Below are 17543 nucleotides of genomic sequence, written 5' to 3' on the forward strand. Positions count from 1 at the left end.
ATGCGTGCACAGCGTGTCTTGGAAAAAGGTGCTTGATGTGTGATTTTTTCTTTCCATTTCCCATTCATTCCTATGGCACTTTTTGGGGTAGTTTTTGGGGTATTGCGTCGCCATGGTAAGTGTGAATTCCTAGAAAAATAATGCCGCACCGAGTCAGATCGAGCCGCATCGTTTGATACCTCATTTGTCCCGGTGCGATCTACGGTACGGGCCGCATTTTAGCGGAAAAATCGGTGGAAGGATGATATAATAATAAAACTAGAAAAATTCCCGCGGAAATTTTGAATGGGACTGCTGACTCTTTGGTAATGAGCTGAACAGTTTAAAATTTAAACCACTGGAATCGGTCAAGAAATGTGTAAGTTAACCATAATGAACATCAACTAAAAGTATCTCACTGTCCCTGAAAATGTATTTCAAAAAATGTAAATGAGCTGAACAGTTTAAAATTTAAATGACTGGAATCGGTCAAGAAATGTGGAAGTTAACCATAATCTAAAAATATGTCACTGTCACTTTAAGAGCCCACATACATTTTTGACTTGGAGCCGTCACGAGCCCTACATTCCATTGAGATTGCATGAGAGAAGCACCCCTTGAACAAAAGCCTCTCACGACTTAACGGTTGAAGATACACATTCAAGAAATGGCTCGTTAGAACGGCAAGGGTTTGGGGAACACGAGCATGTTCTCATTTTCTTAATCGGATAAAAAAATGACCAAATGAGAGCAGGTTGAAAACTTATGATTTATCAGAAATGGAGAGAGGAAGGCGCCTGAAATTAACATGTAAAAGACAGGCGAATTAGTCCGACTTCTCTTGCTTAAGGTGAAAATAAAGGTACTAAATGACACCTTAGCCAAATAAAAGTTAATTTTTCTGAAAGAAGACACTCGTGACTACAAAATGTGAGATTTTGATGTCTAGTGAGCAAAGATTGTGGCCATGGTGACGAGTTGAAGTGACGTCACGCACCCACATTGCATTGAGATTGAATGAGAGACGCACACCTCAAAGAAGAGCCTACCACGACTTAACTCTTCAAGATACAGATTCAAGAAATGGCTCGTTAGAACGGCAAGGGTTTGGGGAACACGAGCATGTTTTCATTTTTTTAATCGGATGAAAAATGACCAAATGAGAGCAGGTTGAAAACTTATGATTTATCAGAAATGGAGAGAGGAAGGCGCCTGAAATTAACATGGCAGAGATAGGCGAGTTGGTCCGACTTGTCCGAGCTTAAAGGGAAAATAAAGGTACGAAATGACACCTTAGCCAAATAAAAGTTAGTTTGTCTGAAAGAAGACACTCGTGACTACAAAATGTGAGAATTTGACGTCTAGTGACAAAAGATTGTGGCCATGGTGACGAGTTGAAGTGAAACTTTTGACTTTTGGCAAGAGATTTGTTGTTTCCCGGCACTCTGGCTAATTGCTAAAACGGAGTGTGTTAAAATGCGATATGACTCACTGTCTTTGAACCCGCAAAAAGGGGAGAGCTTTCATTCCTTAAAAAAAATTTCGACACTGAGCTAAAGATGGGAAAAATTCCTACAAAAATGAGCTAAAATTCGTATCGGTCGGATAACGTATGCGTGCACAGCGTGTCTTGGAAAAAGGTGCTTGATGTGTGATTTTTTCTTTCCATTTCCCATTCATTCCTATGGCACTTTTTGGGGTAGTTTTTGGGGTATTGCGTCGCCATGGTAAGTGGGAATTCCTAGAAAAATAATGCCGCACCGAGTCAGATCGAGCCGCATCGTTTGATACCTCATTTGTCCCGGTGCGATCTACGGTACGGGCCGCATTTTAGCGGAAAAATCGGTGGAAGGATGATATAATAATAAAACTAGAAAAATTCCCGCGGAAATTTTGAATGGGACTGCTGACTCTTTGGTAATGAGCTGAACAGTTTAAAATTTAAACCACTGGAATCGCTCAAGAAATGTGGAAGTTAACCATAATCAACATCAACTAAAAGTATCTTACTGTCCATAAAAAAATGTAAATGAGCTGAACAGTTTAAAATTTAAACCACTGGAATCGCTCAAGAAATGTGGAAGTTAACTATAATCAACATCAACTAAAAGTATCTTACTGTCCCTTTAAGAAACATGCACATTCACGCACGCACATTTGACTTGGAGACGTCACGCGCAACACATTCCATTGAGATTGCATGAGAGAAGCACCCCTTGAACAAAAGCCTCTCACGACTTAACGGTTGAAGATACAGATTCAAGAAATGGCTCGTTAGAACGGCAAGGGTTTGGGGAACACGAGCATGTTCTCATTTTCTTAATCGGATAAAAAATGACCAAATGAGAGCAGGTTGAAAACTTATGATTTATCAGAAAGCAGTCCTCTCCATCCGCATGTTGACAGCATCCCACAGCAACCGCGCAAGCACCGGCATCCCATCGCTGTCACTGAGGTGTACCTTCCAGACATGATCAGAAATAAATATTATATATCTGCAAACATACTTTTGATAGGAGGAGCACTAATAAAATGTTTGTTTGTTTTTTGCAACAACTAATGTACTTACCCCGTCTCTACACCACAAGTGAAGCTGTGACAGCGGGAAGTGGCCAGCAACAGATAGGTAGCGAATACCTACAGTAACAAAGAAAAAAAACATTATTAGTTCAAGAGTCCCGCTGAGACACACCAATCAGATCAGGAGGTGACGTAAAAAAAAGTAGAACTTTGTGTGTGAAAACAATTTTCAACATGGAACGTACCCATAAGTGCTGCCACCCGGTGGTACTCCTGGCGTAAAAGGTCCTGCTGGGCCAGCTCGACGGTCAGACGAGGGGGGAAGTCCAGGACAACAACCTGCACCAAGTTTAAAAAAGTAAAATACACATCTGGAGCAAGATGAACTTTCATTAATATTCATCAACTGCTTAACTACGGGAAAAGGCTGAAATGTATTTTAAACCGAACATATTTGACATATCATGCAAGTACATACTTGAAATGTAAATGTATGAACTATATGAAGGAAATGTGTGAATTTACGTTGGGCCAGCGGCTGCAGACGGTGCGCAAGAACTGGCCAAAGTCAGCCGCTGCCTCAGCGATGGGGCGGCCTAAGTTGTTGCTGGGAGCCAAAATGCAGACCGCCTCGGGTGACCGAGGCAGAACAGCATTCAGCACCTCAGCACGCAACTCGGAGGCCCTGGCACCCGGGGTGGACATCACGCCAAAAGAGAAATGTCCCTCCGGCATCTTCACAACCCCATCGGCAAAGGCTCGCAGGTGGGAGTCACCAACAACCAGGACAAACTATTAAAGAAAAAAAAAAAAGAAGTAATTGATTTTTTTTTTTTTTTTAAGTATTTAAAAAATTTAAAAAAAGACAAATGAAGGTTAATTTGTTTTACAGGCAGTTTATTATAAAACATACCTTGTTGTCCTGGTTCAGTGATGGAATGACCAGTTTGTGCCTCCGCCCAGTCACAGCTGAAACTGGCCATTCCCGAACTCTGTGGCGCCAGCCAGTGCCTCTGCCTAAAATGATGCACACACAGAATACCATGTCAAGTCTCACAACTTAAATTGCTGACAAAGCACAGTACAAGTTACACTTTGAGTGTATATGAACCTGCAAAATATTGGAATTTCTAAAATAATCGATTGTAAAACTGCTGCAGAAGCAATTAAAATAAAATGATGACTGACCTGGTACCAGAGCCTTGGCACCAACAGAGGACACCTAAAACATAGACATTACAATTGTAGGCATGTGCAGTCACCTTAATGCAGAGTAAAAAGCAAACATAGGTTGTAATGCTTAAGTTAGTTCCAATGAAAATTGACCAGGTCTTTTCTACATACAAGTGATGTTAATTCAGGCCAGGTTTATTAATGAAATTATTAATCACGAAAGAGATTCAAGGACTTAACTGATACTTTTGTTTGTGTCTGAAATACAGTCACAATTGATCAAATTTGGTAGAATTTTCTGATCAAATACATGAGCTAAAAGGCAGCAGATTGTACCAGCCTAACTTCACAACAGCACCATCTACTGATAAATGTAATGTACTCCAACTACTGTCAAGTGTTAAAACAATTATTGGCTTGACATTATCATTTCAACTGTTCCTCCCACAGTCATGCAATAGACCATGTCTGCAGTTATTAAATAAAACATGTGAAATATCTGTGTCCAGGATAGGAATCTCACAAGTTTTTGATCAATGTTAGTGAGTTTATTTTAGACATCAGTAGTTTGAAAACTTCTTAGAATATTTGAAATCTTGTAGAAAACAGACTTCATCAAAATTCTATTCAGAATTATTTTGACATGAATAAAGCACTGCACAAATCACGTCATACACTCTATATTCGTAAAACTGTGCCCCGATGAAGACAAGCTTGTGTTTAAACACGTTGGTAGTCCATTTTTAATAAAGGATTTTTTAACATTACTAATGAGTGTCTTGCATAAACAGACTGCTTTTTACACAAGCCTTTTAAGCTAATTTTTCTGCCTGATTCTATATTTGTAGCCTGAAATATTGTGTATTGCACATTAACAAAGAATTCAATAGAGGTAAAGTACATGCTGGGGTGCGCTGTTTGGCCTCAGTTCCATAGCAGCAAGGTCCAGCTTCTTCCATTGGCGCTTGGCTGCCTCTGAACGCTTCCCCTTCCGCGGCATGCTGCTACAGCAAAGAAAAAAAACTTGCCATGACAAAGTCAAAAGTAAAGATTCAACATCAAATTTCTACTTAATCTCAGATGTGTATGAAGCATTAAAAGCGTACACTTCCGAAATCCCTCATTGGCGCCGCTTCGCTACACCGTCGACACTCACTCAACCCCCCCCCCCCCCCCCCCCCCACGTCGACGACAGACGAGACAAAAGCCTTACTGTATATTGTAGCAACGAGAGATGTACACAATTGAGATTTAGAGCCTACTCTAACTTTTCTTAGTTTTTTTTTACTGCACATTAAAACTTTAATGTAACATCTGCTAGCTCTTTGCTAGCGCTAGCAGGTGCAGCTAGCATGTAGGCTACCATCTCTAGCACTTAACTTTTCCAATCTTGTTAAAACAGCAACATAACGTTCAAACACATCAAATACGTTTCAATACTTCGCCAGTATTAACGTGATGTAGTTTAGGATGGGGAAAACTTGCAAAATCACACTTATTTAGCATTATTCACCAGACTACAAACAATTGCCTTGCAACTTACCTCAGACGAGATGAAATGGGAGGAGTAGGTTCTCGAGAAACTTCTAATTGGTGTCATTAAAGCGTCTCTCATTGGCCACAGCACAGACAAGCAGAAAACGAACCAATCAGGGAAAAGAGAGAAGACTAGATCCAACTATCATCAAGATTGGTTGCATTCCATTGAGATTGTATGACAGACGCACCCCTGGAACAAAAGCCTCTCACGACTTAACTCTTCAAGATACAGATTCAAGAAAGGGCTCGTTAGAACGGCAAGGGTTTGGGGAACACGAGCATGTTCTCATTTTCTTAATCGGATAAAAAATGACCAAATGAGAGCAGGTTGAAAATGTATGATTTATCCGAAATGAAGAGGAAAAAAACACCCAAATTAACATGGAAGAGATTGGCGAGAGAGTCCAATATCTCTTCGCTTAAAGGGAAAATAAAGGTACTAAATGACACCTTAACCAAATAAAAGTTAGTTTGTCTGAAAGAAGACACTCGTGACTACAAAATGTGAGAATTTGACGTCTAGTGACAAAAGATAGTGGCCATGGTGACGAGTTGAAGTGAAATTTTTTCAAATACATTATTTGGTTCCCGGCACTGGATGGCTAATTAGCCAACAGAGTGTGTGAGAAAGCTAATTCAGCCACTGTCTTTGAACCCGAACAGGGGGGGGGGGCTTTCATTCCTTAAAAAAGATTTTGACACTGAGCTAAAGATGGGAAAAATTCCTACAAAATGAGCTAAAATTCGTATCGGTCGGATAACGTATGCGCGCGCAGCGTGTCTTGGAAAAAGGTGCTTGAAGTGTGATTTTTTTCCCATTCATTCCCAATGGGGAGTTAATTTGGGAGTTTTTTGGGAATAGCGTCGCCATGGTAACTGGGAATTCTTAGAAAAATAATAGCGCAGCGAGTCAGATCGAGCCGCATCGTTTGATACCTCATTTGTGCCGGTGCGATGTACGGTACGGGCCGCATTTTAGCGGAAAAATCGCTGGAATAATATATAATAATAATATTAACAACAAAAATAAACCACTGTCCTAGGTAGAATAACAATATGTGCCTGCTTGCTTCGCAAGCAGTCCCATAACTAGAAAAATTCCCGCGGAAATTTTGAATGGGACTGCTGACTCTTGTAAATGAGCTGAACAGTTTAAAATTTAAACCACTGGAATCGCTCAAGAAATGTGGAAGTTAACCATAATCAACATCAACTAACAGTATCTTACTGTCCATAAAAAAATGTAAATGAGCTGAACAGTTTAAAATTTAAACCACTGGAATCGCTCAAGAAATGTGGAAGTTAACTATAATCAACATCAACTAAAAGTATCTTACTGTCCCTTTAAGAAACATGCACATTCACGCACGCACATTTGACTTGGAGACGTCACGCGCCCCACATTCCATTGAGATCGCATGAGAGAAGCACCCCTTGTACAAAAGACTCTCACGACTTAACGGTTGAAGATACAGATTCAAGAAATGGCTCGTTAGAACGGCAAGGGTTTGGGGAACACGAGCATGTTCTCATTTTCTTAATCGGATAAAAAATGACCAAATGAGAGCAGGTTCAAAACTTATGATTTATCAGAAAGCAGTCCTCTCCATCCGCATGTTGACAGCATCCCACAGCAACCGCGCAAGCACCGGCATCCCATCGCTGTCACTGAGGTGTACCTTCCAGACATGATCAGAAATAAATATTATATATCTGCAAACATACTTTTGATAGGAGGAGCACTAATAAAATGTTTGTTTGTTTTTTGCAACAACTAATGTACTTACCCCGTCTCTACACCACAAGTGAAGCTGTGACAGCGGGAAGTGGCCAGCAACAGATAGGTAGCGAATACCTACAGTAACAAAGAAAAAAAACATTATTAGTTCAAGAGTCCCGCTGAGACACAAAAATCAGATCAGGAGGTGACGTAAAGAAAAGTAGAACTTTGTGTGTGAAAACAATTTTCAACATGGAACGTACCCATAATTGCTGCCACCCGGTGGTACTCCTGGCGTAAAAGGTCCTGCTGGGCCAGCTCGACGGTCAGACGAGGGGGGAAGTCCAGGACAACAACCTGCACAAAGTTTAAAAAAGTAAAATATACATCTGGAGCAAGATGAACTTTCATTAATATTCATCAACTGCTTAACTACGGGAAAAGGCTGAAATGTATTTTAAACAGAACATATTTGACATATCATGCAAGTACATACTTGAAATGTAAATGTATGAACTATATGAAGGAAATGTGTGAACTTACGTTGGGCCAGCGGCTGCAGACGGTGCGCAAAAACTGGCCAAAGTCAGCCGCTGCCTCAGCGATGGGGCGGCCCAAGTTGTTGCTGGGAGCCAAAATGCAGACCGCCTCGGGTGACCGAGGCAGAACAGCATTCAGCACCTCAGCACGCAACTCGGAGGCACTGGCACCCGGGGTGGACATCACGCCAAAAGAGAAATGTCCCTCCGGCAGCTTCACAACCCCATCGGCAATGGCTCGCAGGTGGGAGTCACCAACAACCAGGACAAACTATTAAAGAAAAAAAAAAAGAAGAAGTCATTGAAATTTTTTTTTTTTAAGTATTTAAAAAATAAAAAAAAAGACAAATGAAGGTTAATTTGTTTTACAGGCAGTTTATTATAAAACATACCTTGTTGTCCTGGTTCAGTGATGGAATGACCAGTTTGTGCCTCCGCCCAGTCACAGCTGAAACTGGCCATTCCCGAACTCTGTGGCGCCAGCCAGTGCCTCTGCCTAAAATGATGCACACACAGAATACCATGTCAAGTCTCACAACTTAAATTGCTGACAAAGCACAGTACAAGTTACACTTTGAGTGTATATGAACCTGCAAAATATTGGAATTTCTAAAATAATCGATTGTAAAACTGCTGCAGAAGCAATTAAAATAAAATGACGACTGGACCTGGTACCAGAGCCTTGGCACCAACAGAGGACACCTAAAACATAGACATTACAATTGTAGGCATGTGCAGTCACCTTAATGCAGAGTAAAAAGCAAACATAGGTTGTAATGCTTAAGTTAGTTTCAATGAAAATTGACCAGGTCTTTTCTACATACAAGTGATGTTAATTCAGGCCAGGTTTATTAATGAAATTATTAATCACGAAAGAGATTCAAGGACTTAACTGATACTTTTGTTTGTGTCTGAAATACAGTCACAATTGATCAAATTTGGTAGAATTTTCTGATCAAATACATGAGCAAAAAGGCAGCAGATTGTACCAGCCTAACTTCACAACAGCACCATCTACTGATAAATGTAATGTACTCCAACTACTGTCAAGTGTTAAAACAATTATTGGCTTGACATTATCATTTCAACTGTTCCTCCCACAGTCATGCAATAGACCATGTCTGCAGTTATTAAATATAACATGTGAAATATCTGTGTCCAGGATAGGCATCTCACAAGTTTTTGATCAATGTTAGTGAGTTTATTTTAGACATCAGTAGTTTGAAAACTTCTTAGAATATTTGAAATCTTGTAGAAAACAGACTTCATCAAAATTCTATTCAGAATTATTTTGACATGAATAAAGCACTGCACAAATCACATGTCATACACTCTATATTCGTAAAACTGTGCCCCGATGAAGACAAGCTTGTGTTTAAACACGTTGGTAGTCCATTTTTAATAAAGGATTTTTTAACATTACTAATGAGTGTCTTGCATAAACAGACTGCTTTTTACACAAGCCTTTTAAGCTAATTTTTCTGCCTGATTCTATATTTGTAGCCTGAAATATTGTGTATTGCACATTAACAAAGAATTCAATAGAGGTAAAGTACATGCTGGGGTGCGCTGTTTGGCCTCAGTTCCAGAGCCGCAAGGTCCAGCTTCTTCCATTGGCGCTTGGCTGCCTCTGAACGCTTCCCCTTCCGCGGCATGCTGCTACAGCAAAGAAAAAAAACTTGCCATGACAAAGTCAAAAGTAAAGATTCAACATCAAATTTGTACTTAATCTCAGATGTGTATGAAGCATTAAAAGCGTACACTTCCGAAATCCCTCATTGGCGCCGCTTCGCTACACCGTCGACACGCCACTCACCCCCCCCCCCCCCCCCACGTCGACGACAGACGAGACAAAAGCCTTACTGTATATTGTAGCAATGAGAGATGTACACAATTGAGATTTAGAGCCTACTCAAACTTTTCTTAGTTTTTTTTTACTGCACATTAAAACTTTAATGTAACATCTGCTAGCTCTTTGCTAGCGCTAGCAGGTGCAGCTAGCATGTAGGCTACCATCTCTAGCACTTAACTTTTCCAATCTTGTTAAAACAGCAACATAACGTTCAAACACATCAAATACGTTTCAATACATCGCCAGTATTAACGTGATGTAGTTTAGGATGGGGAAAACTTGCAAAATCACACTTATTTAGCATTATTCACCAGACTACAAACAATTGCCTTGCAACTTACCTCAGACGAGATGAAATGGGAGGAGTAGGTTCTCGAGAAACTTCTAATTGGTGTCATTAAAGCGTCTCTCATTGGCCACAGCACAGACAAGCAGAAAACGAACCAATCAGGGAAAAGAGAGAAGACTAGATCCAACTATCATCAAGATTGGTTGCATTCCATTGAGATTGTATGACAGACGCACCCCTTGAACAAAAGCCTCTCACGACTTAACGGTTGAAGATACAGATTCAAGAAAGGGCTCGTTAGAACGGCAAGGGTTTGGGGAACACGAGCATGTTCTCATTTTCTTAATCGGATAAAAAATGACCAAATGAGAGCAGGTTGAAAAGTTATGATTTATCAGAAATGGAGAGAGGAAGGCGCCTGAAATTAACATGTAAAAGACAGGCGAATTAGTCCGACTTCTCTTGCTTAAGGTGAAAATAAAGGTACTAAATGACACCTTAGCCAAATAAAAGTTAGTTTGTCTGAAAGAAGACACTCGTGACTACAAAATGTGAGAATTTGACGTCTAGTGACAAAAGATTGTTGCCATGGTGACGAGTTGAAGTGACGTCACGCACCCACATTGCATTGAGATTGAATGAGAGACGCACACCTCAAAGAAGAGCCTCTCACGACTTAACGGTTGAAGATACAGATTCAAGAAATGGCTCGTTAGAACGGCAAGGGTTTGGGGAACACGAGCATGTTCTCATTTTCTTAATCGGATAAAAAATGACCAAATGAGAGCAGGTTGAAAACTTATGATTTATCAGAAATGGAAAGAGGAAGGCGCCTGAAATTAACATGGCAGAGATAGGCGAGTTCGTCCGACTTGTCCGATCTTAAAGGGAAAATAAAGGTACTAAATGACACCTTAAGCAAATAAAAGTTAGTTTGTCTGAAAGAAGACACTCGTGACTACAAAATGTGAGAATTTGACGTCTAGTGACAAAAGATAGTGGCCATGGTGACGAGTTGAAGTGAAATTTTTTCAAATACATTATTTGGTTCCCGGCACTGGATGGCTAATTAGCCAACAGAGTGTGTGAGAAAGCTAATTCAGCCACTGTCTTTGAACCCGAACAGGGGGGGGGGGCTTTCATTCCTTAAAAAAGATTTTGACACTGAGCTAAAGATGGGAAAAATTCCTACAAAATGAGCTAAAATTCGTATCGGTCGGATAACGTATGCGCGCGCAGCGTGTCTTGGAAAAAGGTGCTTGAAGTGTGATTTTTTTCCCATTCATTCCCAATGGGGAGTTAATTTGGGAGTTTTTTGGGAATAGCGTCGCCATGGTAACTGGGAATTCTTAGAAAAATAATAGCGCAGCGAGTCAGATCGAGCCGCATCGTTTGATACCTCATTTGTGCCGGTGCGATGTACGGTACGGGCCGCATTTTAGCGGAAAAATCGTGGAATAATATATAATAATAATATTAACAACAAGAAAAATAAACCACTGTCCTAGGTAGAATAACAATATGTGCCTGCTTGCTTCGCAAAGCAGTCCCATAATAATAACGACAAGAAAAATAAACCACTGTCCTAGGTAGAATAACAATATGTGCCTGCTTGCTCCGCAAGCAGTCCCATAATAACGACAAGAAAAATAAACCACTGTCCTAGGTAGAATACTAATATGTGCCTGCTTGCTTCGCAAAGCAGTCCCATAATAAACCACTGTCCTAGGTAGAATAACAATTCGCAAGCAGTCCCATAATAAACCACTGTCCTAGGTAGAATACTAATATGTGCCTGCTTGCTTCACAAAGCAGTCCCATAACAACAAAAACTAGAAAAATTCCCGCGGAAATTTTGAATGGGACTGCTGACTTTTTGGTAATGAGCTGAACAGTTTAAAATTTAAACCACTGGAATCGCTCAAGAAATGTGGAAGTTAACCATAATCAACATCAACTAAAAGTATCTCACTGTCCCTGAAAATGTATTTCAAAAAATGTAAATGAGCTGAACAGTTTAAAATTTAAACGACTGGAATCGGTCAAGAAATGTGGAAGTTAACCATAATCTAAAAATATGTCACTGTCACTTTAAGAGCGCACATGCATTTTTGACTTGGAGCCGTCACGCGCCCCACATTCCATTGAGATTGCATGAGAGAAGCACCCCTTCAACAAAAGCCTCTTACGACTTAACGGTTGAAGATACAGATTCAAGAAATGACTCGTTAGAACGGCAAGGGTTTGGGGAACAGGAGCATGTTCTCATTTTCTTAATCGGATAAAAAATGACCAAATGAGAGCAGGTTGAAAACTTATGATTTATCAGAAATGAAGAGGAAAAAGTCGCCCAAATTAACATGGAAGAGATAGGCGAGTTCGTCCGACTTCCCCTGGCTTAAAGTGAAAATAAAGGTACTAAATGACACCTTAGCCAAATAAAAGTTAGTTTGTCTGAAAGAAGACACTCGTGACTACAACATGTGAGAATTTGACGTCTAGTGAGAAAAGATTGTGGCCATGGTGACGAGTTGAAGTGAAATTTTTTCAAATACATTATTTGGTTGGCACTGGATGGCTAATTAGTCCACTCTAACCAACGCAATACACAACAATGGGAGAAGGCTATTTGTCTGCTGTTTGCTCACTGTCTTTGAACCCGCACAGGGGGGAGTGCTTTCATTCCTTAAAAAATAAAAAAAGTAAAAAAGACACTGAGCAAAAGATTGGAAAAATTCCTACAAAATGAGCTAAAATTCTTATCGGCCGGATAACGTATGCGCGCGCAGCGTGTCTTAGAAAAAGGTGCTTGATCTGTAATTTGTTCCCCCTTTCTCCATTTATTTCCTATGGGAGTTTTTTGGGAGTTTTTTGGGAGTTTTTGGGGAATTGCGTCGCCATGGTAACTCGGAATTCCTAGAAAAGTAATGCCGCACCGAGTCAGATCGAGCCGCATCGTTTGATAACTCATTTGTCCCGGTGCGATCTACGGTACGGGCCGCATTTTAGCGGAAAAATCTCTAGGGTGGAGAGTAATATGTGCTGCTTTCAGCAGTCCCATAATAAGAAACCGTTTAAAGCCAAAAACTTTGGAAATGCTAGTTTTTCTAAATAAAAATGAATGAAAGGTGTGTCTTGTTCCTTGTTTATATGTCAATGTCTAAAATAAAGCAATCATTCTTTCAAGTACCTCACGCACATTCATTCACATCACAACTCCCTGCCCTTTTAACCCCATCAAATCCATGGTATCATTTTAATCACGGTCTGTCATGACATTTATTTTCCACATGAAGGCGCAATAGAACAAATGAAGCCTCATGATGCTTCGGCCCAGGAGCGAACCAGTTGGATGGAAGGCCTCATTGCTTCATGATGCTTCAGTTTACCATCACTAATATATATATGTATGCATATATATATATATATATATATATATATATATATATATATGTATATGTATGTATATATAAATATGTGTATGTATATATGTATGTATGTATATATGTATATATATATGTATGTGTATATGTATATATGTATGTGTGTATATATATATATATATATGTATGTATATATATAAATATGTATATATATATATGTATATACATATGTATGTATATCCGTATGTATGTGTATATATATATATATATATGTATATATATGTGTATATATTTATATATATGTATGTATATGTATGTATGTATATATATATGTATGTATATATATATGCATGTACTGTATATATATATATGTGTATATGTATATATATGTATGTGTATGTATATATGTATATATATATATATATATATATATATTCATATATGTATTTATACATATATATGTATGTATGTATATGTTTCCAGAATTATTATTTACACATTCATACATTAAGATATTTTTTTGTACATGTATCTAGGTTGATGTGTTGAATCTGTTGCTCTCCATCATTCATTTGCATTTACCTTAAGTATGCTAGCTTCTGATTGGTTAGTTTTAGTCATCTGACAGTGGATCAGGAAGTGTTGTCGCTGTAGCTCACTGATCAGAATATACGACTGGATAGCCGATAGGCCAATACTTTTGAAGCCGCGAGGCCGCCATATTGTTCCTCCCAAGAAGTATTTCTCGGCATACGATCCTATACATTTACAGTATTGAAATTGAAGAACATTTGAGACAGTACTTAGTAGAAACAGCATGATTTATGATGTTTTAAGTTTGTTAAACATAAACAAGAGGACTTCAGATATTTACAAATTGCCTTAAATACATGTATAAATGATATGCTTAATGATGTTTACAGGAGGAATCTTGTATATTTTTAATTAAAGAATTATAACTATTTATTTATTTAAATTATAAATCTAATATTTGGGTGTAAGGTACTGAGCGATAAAAGAAAAAGGGGGTCATCAAAGCAGCGCATACCAGTCACTCGTTTTTTTGTTGTTAAAAAATAGTGACCACCCCGCCACAAACTCCCAACCCTATACTAAGAGCCTACGAGCTGTATATGTCTAATCTGCACGTATACCGTATAGTTTATACAGTAGTCTGCTCGCGAGATGAGAGGAGCAAGATGGCAGTCCTGTCGCTTTGACGGCTTGCACGGGCGTGTATCAGCTATCCAGTTATTTATTGAGATCAGTGCTCTAGCTGCTGTGAATGACGAGTTAAGTGAATGAATCAGTCTCCATCTTGCCTTTTCATTTTATAAACAGTGTCCCATTAACCACCAACGAATCCTCATATCATACTATAGCTACGCTACGTGTAGTTCTCGATTTTTTCTCTCCCTCGCATATTTCCCACTTTATCGTAAATTTACACGTTTTTTCCGCCACAAATTTGCCACTTTTTTTTTCTGGGAATATACCCTCACCCTCTAAAAAAAAAAAAAAACACATATATATATATATATATATATTTGTACGTGGCCCTAATACACCGTCGAATATTTCAACTTTTAAGTCACAATTCCACAAGGTATTTTTGCTCCAAACACAAGGTCAAGACGACATTGCTCATCACCAAAAGAGACACCAGACATGCAGTAAAGCATGGAGGTGGAAATCTCTCTGATTAGATGCTTATCCCCAAAAACGAGGGTGTGCATTTTAACATTTTTCTTCATTTAAGATGTACAGGTTATAAATCACATGAAAAGGTGGAAAAGTTTTGAAATAATTTGTGTATGTGTGCGTGCAGACGTCTTAAGCAGTACGGAGGGCAAAATGTTTGGGAATTACTGTACCATGTTCTACAGTGAAGATTTAAGCAGACACTCATTGCAAATTTGACTGCTTTTAACATTTTCACCTACAACAATCCCATCTGCAAACATTGTGTTGAGGTCCCAGATGTGATCCTCAGCAGTGAAGAAACTTGCAGTAAACAAACAAAAAGTCAGGGCCACTACAGATTCAGTGAGCTTGTACTTAAAAATCCTTTATGTATTTACAGTTATGAGGCGACAAGACGCTACAGAAAAAGAGTGCTTATATACAGAGCAGCACAAGATGTTAAAATGAGAGCTATAACCATTGCATAGTGCAGATGGCTTGTAGCAGAGTACAGACTGTGAACAAGGTTTATCACAAAATCTCTGGTAGTCTACATGGTATCACAAATTTCATGGGCTGTACAGGTAAAAGCCAAAACATGTGAATCTACATGAAATGCAATGCTTCTCCAAATAAGAGGCATTGTATCATACATTTTACACAAGATGTACATATTGTGTACATATAGTGTATGAGCATGTACACTACTGTTCAAAGGCCTGGGTTCGCCCAGGCAATGTCTTATTTTTTAACTACGGAAGAAGATTAGGGCCTGTGAAGAGAGAAAAAAATTGTTTGGCAGGATTCTCACTTAAAAGTCTCAATTGACTTTAAAGTGAGAATTGTCACAATTTTGACTTTCAAGTTACAATTCTGACTTTATTCTCAGAATTCTGACTTTATTAGTCCTACTGTTAAATCAGAATTCTGAGAATAAAGTCAGAATCCTGCCAACCTTTTTTTTTCTCTTTACTGGCCCTAATCCTCTTCTGTATTACTTAATATATCTTCAGCCTCTTAAAATAATTGCATTTATCCCCATAAACCATCTCCTCATGATGCTAATGGTTCAATTTTATGTTTCCTAAAAAATCGGGGGGGGGGGGGGGGGGGGGCAGGCGATTAGTTTTAAGAAGGCGTCGATATGTATGTATGTATGTATGTATGTGTACAAATATACAAATACATACTTCCATTCCAAGAGTTTGGGATCACTTAGAAAAGCTTTTTTTTTAAGAAAACCAGTCTTTACCACATTAACACACATTAAAAAGAGTGTTTCACTTTGAAAAGAAGTGACTATAGGACATTTCTTGATGAACCTACATTTGTGGTCAGTAGTGTACCTTGTCATACAAATAAAGCTACCTGTGGCACAAAGGCAGCTGAAGAAAAATAATGCATGTAACAACAAAATTAGACATTTGTGTTAGACAGACTGACAAAGTAACGTTACATTATACGCAATATACTGGCAAAATAATTGAGCACAGACTAATACTCTTTGCTCAAAGTCGGTCTAAGACAAACAGAACGTTGATGTCAGTCATTCAAAAATAGAAGAGATTGTCAATTATACTCCCGAGTTCATGCAAATATATAAATCATTAACAATGACCTAAAAAAAAAAATGCCGGTACATTTTCCCTGTCCACCAGCCAATTGTGCAGCTTTTACCATTATTGTATGTCATAGAAGGTGCGAAACAAAACTGTGATTTCCCGTTTTGCGTTACAGGGCAGAATCGGGGGGCAGACTGAGCACTTGGTCGGATGGTGCTGTCTCCATCTCATCCTGGCTGGAAGGGCTGCTGGCTGTGGCAGTGTCGCGGGGAGGTGGTAGAGTTGTGGTGTGTGCGAGGCTAAAAGCGCTGCTGCTAGTACAAGTGGCAACAGGCGTAACACTGTCTTCCTCCTTCGGTTGCTTACTGGCAAACTCTGTGATGCTGAACACAAACTGCAGGCAACCTAGTTTGATGTAGCTACCGTGGTGGAGCATGGCCGTGCCCTCCCAACCTGCTCCGCTGCCTCCAATCAGGCTGGAGCTGCTTGCCTTACAGCTGCATAACTGCTCCAAGCCACCTTGAGGATGGCTGCTCATCACTCCGCCAGCTGGGAGCAATCCCACCACAGATGTGGGACCTTCTTCGTCCGACCACTTCTTGCTGCGACCTGGTGCAAAAAATGAATAAATAATAACAATTTAAAAAACATGAATCAGTGTCATTATTTGCTACAGAGTTCAAAACCTGAAGCAGGATTAGGGGTGGGGAAACGTCCAATTCAAACCCCAAAATGTATAAATAAATCTTTTAATACTTTCAGGGTTCTTGCAGGAATCACTAATATATACACAAATGTATATATATATATATATATACACACACGTATAAATGTATATATATATATATACACACACACGTATATATATATATATATATATATATATATATATATATATATATATATATATATACACACACGTATATATATATATATATATATACACACACGTATATATATATATATATATATATATATATACACACACGTATATATATATATATATATATATATATACACACACATGTATATATATATATATATATATACACACACATGTATATATATATATATATATATACAAACACATATACAAACATGTGTGTATATATATATATATATATATATATATATATATATATATACACACACACATGTGTATATATATATATATATATATATATATACATATACAAACATGTGTGTATATATATATATATATATATATATATATATACACACACACATGTGTATATATATATATATATATATATATATATATATATATATACACACACACACAC

General features: G+C 38.6%; 3 protein-coding genes across 15 annotated transcripts in view; all 3 read right to left on the bottom strand.

Annotated features, from left to right (window-relative positions):
* Positions 1–2327: 2327 nt before the first annotated feature.
* Positions 2328–6245, bottom strand: LOC144052372 (uncharacterized). 7 transcript variants are annotated; one of them, XM_077566366.1, is made up of 8 exons: positions 5216–6199; positions 4574–4673; positions 3688–3721; positions 3413–3516; positions 3025–3291; positions 2745–2838; positions 2549–2616; positions 2328–2440 (listed from the first exon to the last, which is right to left on the bottom strand). In XM_077566366.1, exons 2-8 carry the CDS (start codon positions 4670–4672, stop codon positions 2351–2353), a joined length of 756 nt encoding a protein of 251 aa, XP_077422492.1. In that variant the 5' UTR covers position 4673; positions 5216–6199; the 3' UTR covers positions 2328–2350. The 7 variants fall into 7 exon arrangements, with proteins under 7 accessions (XP_077422492.1, XP_077422491.1, XP_077422493.1 ...); XM_077566365.1 differs by having other exon boundaries at positions 4574–4676; positions 5216–6198; XM_077566367.1 differs by lacking the exon at positions 5216–6199 and adding an exon at positions 4779–4811.
* A 473-nt stretch (positions 6246–6718) lies between these two features.
* LOC144052370 (uncharacterized) lies at positions 6719–10131 on the bottom strand. Of its 6 annotated transcripts, none has more exons than XM_077566359.1 (8): positions 9664–10131; positions 9027–9126; positions 8139–8172; positions 7863–7966; positions 7475–7741; positions 7195–7288; positions 6999–7066; positions 6719–6890 (listed from the first exon to the last, which is right to left on the bottom strand). In XM_077566359.1, the coding sequence occupies exons 2-8, from the start codon at positions 9123–9125 to the stop codon at positions 6801–6803; spliced, it is 756 nt and encodes a 251-aa protein (XP_077422485.1). In that variant the 5' UTR covers position 9126; positions 9664–10131; the 3' UTR covers positions 6719–6800. The 6 variants fall into 6 exon arrangements, with proteins under 6 accessions (XP_077422485.1, XP_077422484.1, XP_077422482.1 ...); XM_077566358.1 differs by having other exon boundaries at positions 9027–9129; XM_077566356.1 differs by lacking the exon at positions 8139–8172 and having other exon boundaries at positions 9664–10128.
* Positions 10132–15036: 4905 nt separating this feature from the next.
* The window catches only part of phf12b (PHD finger protein 12b), a 37906-nt gene continuing 35399 nt past the window's right edge, over positions 15037–17543 (bottom strand). For both annotated transcript variants that reach the window (XM_077565717.1, XM_077565716.1), the window contains exon 15: positions 15037–16848. In XM_077565717.1, coding sequence (XP_077421843.1) covers positions 16409–16848 — 440 coding nt within the window. In that variant the 3' untranslated portion in view covers positions 15037–16408. The remainder of the gene's footprint in view (positions 16849–17543) is intronic.

This window comes from Vanacampus margaritifer, chromosome 5 (genome assembly GCF_051991255.1).
Source record: "Vanacampus margaritifer isolate UIUO_Vmar chromosome 5, RoL_Vmar_1.0, whole genome shotgun sequence".
NCBI lineage: Eukaryota > Metazoa > Chordata > Actinopteri > Syngnathiformes > Syngnathidae > Vanacampus > Vanacampus margaritifer.